At 39.2% G+C, this 6,906-nt stretch overlaps 1 protein-coding gene across 1 annotated transcript; it reads left to right on the top strand.

The window, feature by feature from the left end:
- Nucleotides 1-303: 303 nt before the first annotated feature.
- Tmem214 (Transmembrane protein 214) lies at nucleotides 304-6,844 on the top strand. Its single transcript, XM_070666068.1, has 10 exons — nucleotides 304-322; nucleotides 439-628; nucleotides 884-1,092; nucleotides 1,216-1,908; nucleotides 2,012-2,222; nucleotides 2,304-2,443; nucleotides 5,192-5,315; nucleotides 5,619-5,884; nucleotides 5,966-6,117; nucleotides 6,200-6,844. The coding sequence occupies exons 2-10, from the start codon at nucleotides 505-507 to the stop codon at nucleotides 6,324-6,326; spliced, it is 2,046 nt and encodes a 681-aa protein (XP_070522169.1). The 5' UTR covers nucleotides 304-322; nucleotides 439-504; the 3' UTR covers nucleotides 6,327-6,844.
- Nucleotides 6,845-6,906: the final 62 nt, after the last annotated feature.

Here is a 6,906-nt window from a genome sequence, read left to right as displayed (position 1 = left end):
TAAAAAATTAAAACTAATTATACAATTTATGTTTATTTTTAGTTACATTGTTGGATTTACTTCCCCCCCTTTTTTTTTCTTTTTTTTTAAACGCCAAGTGTTTATTTCATGGTTCCTTCGTTCTTTTATTGCACTTTCTTTGGGTCAGTTCTATACAAGATAAAACAGGAAAATAGATAAGTGCATACGCGAGAGAATCAAGTTTGCCGTTGCGCGTGGCAGTTACGCGAGTACGCATGCGTTACCACGTACCTTGTTATGACTGACACTTCGCCAACGGGACGGGACCGTGGGGACCGACGCTCGTTGTAACAGTGCTCAGGTTTTGCCATTCTCTTTACCGAACTTCAGTGCCTTCCGAGCGGCGCCGTCTCTCTTCCGTATTTTTTTTTCCCTCTTCTTTCTTTCATCTCTTTCATCTCTCCTTCTCGCACTTAGCGGCACGCACGTTTGTTGTGCACGGCGTTTGGTCGTTGGCAATCTCGTCTACGTTGTCACCGCGAAATGTCGTCCGGCAGCTGGGAACTAGTAAGCAGGAAAAAGGACAGGAGCAACGACAAGTCGAACAAGCTGACGAAGGCCGAGAAAAAGAAGTTCATCGAGAACGCGCCAAAGGTTGAGGACTTCCGTAAGTACCGTCAGTCATAACCTGCGCTCTTTTTCACTCCCGTAACTTCTGCTCTAATTTGCAATATGCAAGAATGACGCAGCTCGAGCGTCTAATTCACCGCTTTCGCTTATAAAATGTATAAAGAGCCGCAATATGGCACTGGTATTCATATTTTACGAACGTCCAGAAGTCATATTTAAATTAATTTTATTTTACTGTTTGCCTAAATATTATAAAAATTATGTTTCTGACTTAGTATTTGTATTATTTCAGTGCCATTGAGTCAAGTAAAGACGCTGTATGACAATTTAGATGGTAACAAGGAGAATAAGAAACCTGTGAAGGCACCAGGAAAAGAACCTAAGGCAAAGGAAAATGAAGAAAAGAAAAAACAACAGCAGAAACAGCAACAGCATGCCGAGAAGAAAAAACAAGAACCAAAGGAGAAACCTCCAAAAACTATTAAGGATGCATTGAATGCTGTAAGATTAACTTTAAATTTGAAATTATATTTGTTATTACATCTCTTTTTGTGTATATATATATATATAAATATATTTTAATATATTAGATTTTAAATAATTTAATTAATTCTTTGCATACAGATTAATGCACAGGAGCTCAATGATCTTCTGGCCACTGCACAAATGAGATTTCCTGAGGCTCCCTTACTCTGGCTGAAGGAACTCGATGCTTTCCTCAACATTAAAATACCTATTAACAAAGAAGATACAACATTCTCAGGAAAACCCAAGGACTACCCATTAAGTTTAGTACCTAAGGAAATCTATTCTATATTAGAACGAGCAGTAGAAATGACGGGTCAACAAACTATACAAATTTTTTATGAGAATATTCTCACGGCAATGGCCACCGATATGGTCAAAGGAGTACCCGTCATCGGTCACAAGATATTTTTGCAGCTGCTAGCGCATTTAAATCCCGAAATAACTGCCGCAAACATTCCCAAACTGATTACTATAAAGAACTCGTATGAGAACAGAAAAAACATAGGCCTGTCGCTGTTGTGGGCATGGTCGCAAGCCGGCAAGAAGGACCTTGCGATTGGCTTGAAAGTTTGGCATGAAATAATGGCACCGATGTTAGAGACAAAAGGTTACTCTAGTTACGTCGTGCAAATTCTGAATGATCTCGTTTTCGAACACGATAACGTCGACGATCTTGGTCTGGATCTGTACCTGACGATTATCATGGATACCACATATTCTCAAAGGCTTCAAAACATTCAGCCCGCAAATTTGGGAAAAGATCTTAGCGCAAGTATCGACAAACTGAGAGTAAGTGACACAAATGCGATATAAGCATGGCATATTTTAATTATTTACGATATTATTTCGGTATGCAATAATAAAATCATTACGATACAACTGTCTTTTACAGTCGATATTGTTTAGAAACAAGGATATATGTTACTCAAAACTGTTTGAAATGTTAATGGGAAAAGTGTCACCGAAATCAGAGCAGAGCTACAGGCACGAGCTGATTAAGGTTCTCGCGGACTGTCTCGTTAAGGAACCTGTTTGCTTCACTATTTGGAATTCCATTTATACCAAGCATTTATATCAATCCAGTCTTCTTCTATCATATCTTGGTAAGCATTTGCAAGTGTAAAATATATTTAATTTGCGCAAAATTTCCATTTTGACTAATGCAAAAATTTATATATTTATAGATACGAATCTTCCTAGTTTACAACCGAAGTTCAAGACCAAGCATTTGAAGGAAACCCTTGGAGCTATTCGAAATAATAATGAAAAATGGAAAAAAGCCAAAGACGAAAGCCTGGCGCTTACTTGTAAGAAAACGTCTCAGGTGAGTCTTTCATTTCAATTATATATTTTTAATCTTGATGTAATATACGAAGTAAAGCAAGCCGAGGAAATAAAATTCGTATTTCAAAATATGTTATAAATAAATTTAAATGATTGAGAAATTTGTATTAAATGACGCGTTATATTTATCTAAGATAGCGTATTAATACGTATCTGATAACATATCGTATTTAAAGTGCCTGTATTTCAAGGCAATTACCGCACTTTGAACAATAACAATACATTAAATTTGTGTTAAATATTTTATTAAAAAAAAAAAAAAATTATACAAAATACTTGTAGCATAAATTATAAAGATAATTTATTAAGAATTACGTCACGTCTGTAAAGCCTACAGATCAGTGAATATTAAAATAACGAGTGAAAATTACTACATAATTACTAATCATCAACTTTGATGACACCTGAAGCATGGCGCTTCTTTAATAATACGATTCCGCCGTCGTCACAATGATCGCGTGCGAAAGCAGGTAATAAACCATGACTTGCATGCAACCCATTTAATACAATGTATTTATTATGCGTTTTCACAATGCTCGAACAATACTTTAGCGAGTTCGCAGAAAATTCATCTGCTTCGGCATGAATCGGGCGCTGAACGGTCGCGGACAATTAAACTTAGAAAGCATTTTCTTACGCGAATTCCTAGATCTTTGCTAATCACGTTTCTCATTTTTTATCTCGTAACTTTCAACTGCGCTACGGTAATTACGTTGCCGTAGGCGCATTCCGAGCCTAAGCTTTATTAACAACCAAACTGATTTTATATCGGAAAATAAAAAAGAATACTGATAAACAAATGAATGAGCTTAGGAATTAAAATTTAATTGCCGCGAGTTCAGTTAAAGAGTAATATATCATTTTATTGCGGTGATTACGTCTCAAAGTCAATCTTTTACTGGCACACGTCCACCGGGACTCATTTATCTTACAATTTATTCTGTTTGTAGTAGAATTCAGATGCATTATATAAATATATAAAAATATATAAATGTATTTCATTAAATATTCTTAAAATTAATACTTCTAAATTAAATGTCAAACTTTTATATGCATCCGCACATACATTCTCAAACAGAATATTGTAGTTTTCTCAAAAATCTGTAAAAAGACGTGTAAACAATTTTTTTTTTTCTTTATACGTGATGCTGAACGGTATTGAAAAGTTCAACCGAGCAGCATTGCTTTGTTGCTCTGAATCAGTATTCGTTATCAAAGTGTGCGTGCAATTATCGATAAGAGGCTTGACAAAGTTGATCGGTTCGCCTCGTGTAACAACGCCAGTAGACCAGTAGATTAAGCTGGCATTTGCGCGCGTCGCAGTCTCCGTGCTTCCTATCCGTGTGTGGAATTCTACGCATTCTACGCAGCGCTCGCGTTCATCCCCCAGAACCTTCCTTGGTCACATGTACGTACATACAACCAGCGGTCCACGTAGCTGAGAACGCCACACGGACCCTATTGTAATTCGAATTTTCTAGCCTGCGCCTGTGCGTCTCCTTTCGTCGCGTCCCAACGAGGCTACCTCTCTATGCTAATCGCTCGGTTCGGCACCTCAGTGAAAACGTGCGGCTTCGACAAAGTCGACCTTGGACCTTGAAAAATATAATGGAAAAAGAAGCGGTAAACAAACCCTATCGGCTCCGTTCAGTGAAACGATAACGCGACGTCTTTCCTGCGACTACATTTGAACACTGATCCGCTTTCCTTTCCGCGAAAAATTGTAATCTCTGTGCGCCTGGCCTCGTCCGAGACCCAGATCTTTAACAAAACGAGAGGAGAAAGAGAAATAAAAAAAAAAAAAAACGAGAGAGGTGGGGAGCGATAGAGGTGGAACCACGGAAACAGTTTCGAGGAGAGGTCGTTCCCTCGAAATCGGGGATTCTTCCTAACGGATTTTTAAGTGCCGAGAGGCGCCGGTTAGTGTTTCGTTTTTTTCGGCGGCGGTCACGATCGAGCGACGCCACGCAGCAGCGGCGAGACGTCGCAGGTTAAGGTAGCCGTCGTTTACGCGAGCGTACGTGATTATTGATCGTCCCGGGTCCCCTCCTCCCCGCCCATCGACGCGCGACGGTCAGTGACGACATTGGCACCGCTCGCACGGCACGGCACCGCACGCGACTCTGAACCGTTTTTCCTTTTTTTTCCTCTGAATCGCCGCCTCCTTGCTCTTCTCGCAGCACGAAGCGCGCGGCGAAGCTTGGCGTGCGAGAAAAACGCGTTCCCCTGATTTTTCCGCAGGTAAGAGACTCCGCGCGCTTGCACGCAACGACGCGATTTGCCGATTAACGAGAGGCTCCCCGATCCTCTCGCGGGAGATCTCGCTCGCGCTAGATCCCGCCCGCGGAAAATTTTCCTCCGCGCCTCTTAACAATGACAAGGCGATTTGCACTCGCGCAACGACGACGAGAATTGTGGATACGCGCCGCTGGCTGTTCCGCGCGTTCGATCTCCAGTAGTGATTATCCTTGATAAGGTGCGCGAGATACGCGGTCTCTTCCTCTCGCCTGGCGTTGTGCAAACATGTACCGAAATCGTGATCGAGTCGTTGTTGACACGTTTGTTTGACGCTGACAAGCAATTAGAACTCACCGGCGTCGCAGAGGAATCCCTCCCAGTAGTTTAGTTTCACACGCGTGATTTCCATGACTTCGTTTTCCGAAGCTCGGGTAGAGTTGAACAGAGACGTTGGTGAGAAATGATATCCTAACACGGTTTGTTCTTTCAGGCACTACTGAAAAAAATGACGTCCTCCAGCCGTGGCTTTCCGTGGAGATTTGCTAGTCTCTTTCTGTTACTTCTGATCGGTGCTATTGTAGCATTCGACACACAAAAACACGGCTCCTTCGAAGGTAAGAGACTTTAGCAAACAATACTTCATTGTTCTGCTTCTCATGTCATGCATGTCATCCAGATCATTTTATGTTTCATTAAATTCTTCTCATTTTTGCATTTTTCAAATATTTAACCATGGCATAAGATTGTCATTCAGGGGGAATCTATATGTCATCCCATGGTAATGGTTCACTAACATTTCCATTACTGTCACAAACACTCATCAATATCACACTGCCTCTAATCGCTTTCTAATTAAATTGGTGAAATTGATTTTATTTTGCCTTATTATACATTGGCATTTTATGTTGTATTTATAGCATCCCAAGTTGGAAAATTCTTGAAAACTAGCGGAATATTGAAACATGTAGAAAAGGCGTGGACTACTATAAAGTTATATTGGTCTGCAGGACATAAAGCAATTAAGGATAGCTCACCGGAATATTACAAAGCCGTTGTAGACTTTTGTACACCATACGTTAAATTAGCTGGCGATTTTTATCTCGTAGCAAGAAATATTTCAATTAAGATGTATAATAATGTTGCGGCATACGTCGAAAAGAATGTACCCATTATTTTGGATACAGTAAGTAACGGTGAAAATATAAATTTTTACGGTACGATCTTTCCTATAACGTACATTTTACAACGTTTTTCTTTCATACAGATCGAGCATTACGTTCCAGGGATTTTGGAGCAAATTAAATCTCGGAGTCTTCAAGGATTAGAATTTGTGAAAGTTTCTATCGTTCTGATTGGAGAGAAAGTTGTTGAACATTCCAACGCGTCGATACAGTGGCTGCAGACGAATGTCTTCGTGTAAGTATACTTATACATAATATGGAGATTAAGTAATTGAACATTTGACCGTGACCTTCTCTTCTTTTCCTTTCCCTTTCAGAGGCAAGCTCAGCCCAGATAGTCTTCGTAGCTACGCCATATGGGCATTCGATACGACACAGTCGTACGCCGTGCAAACGTATGACTGGGTGTATGAGAAAGTGCAGACTCTCTCCAAAGTGCCATGAATAAAATCCAATGGTTTGCTGTATAAATAATTATTGCATCGATGACAAAACCTCCATCTCAATACACGACTCGGCATTTGTTATTTATGTCACGGAAGCGTTACATATATTTTTTGAAGATCACGAATGCGTCAGCCATTTTACCTGTGATATCTCGAAGAGAAAATCTATATCTTGTTTTGGTTGGCTCTGACGAAGAAAATTTCGTGGTCTTCTAATAAAGTGAAACAAATGCGAAGATTTTTAAGATAAATATTTTTTTGTCACATTTTTTTTTCGAAATTATTATTATTAGATAATGTATATGTGTATATCCATTTACGAGATTATTCATTGTATGCAAGTCGTCGCAAATGCGATATTCAACATTTTGTATTTTCATTTATAATTTTGAGAATTTTGATTGAATATACATTCAATTACATATTGGATGATCCAATAAATATTTTTTCGTAATTGTTCTTGTAGATGTAGTAAACAAGTACTTGCTACAGATAATAAAGAGATTTCAGGAAAAATTACTTAAGAAAGATGGGTCATGGTAATAACAGCGACGAAAGCAGAGATATTTTTAAGAATA

The sequence above is a fragment of the Cardiocondyla obscurior genome, linkage group LG01 (assembly GCF_019399895.1).
Source record: "Cardiocondyla obscurior isolate alpha-2009 linkage group LG01, Cobs3.1, whole genome shotgun sequence".
NCBI lineage: Eukaryota > Metazoa > Arthropoda > Insecta > Hymenoptera > Formicidae > Cardiocondyla > Cardiocondyla obscurior.
This window is presented reverse-complemented; position numbering and strand designations above follow the sequence as displayed.

Coding starts and splice junctions, on each gene's coding strand:
- Tmem214 (XM_070666068.1), top strand. CDS start 505: ATGTCGTCCGGCAGCTGGGAACTAGTAAGCAGGAAAAAGGACAGGAGC. Junction 2,223..2,303: donor TCTTCTTCTATCATATCTTG/GTAAGCATTTGC, acceptor ATATATTTATAG/ATACGAATCTTCCTAGTTTA. Junction 6,118..6,199: donor CTGCAGACGAATGTCTTCGT/GTAAGTATACTT, acceptor TTTCCCTTTCAG/AGGCAAGCTCAGCCCAGATA.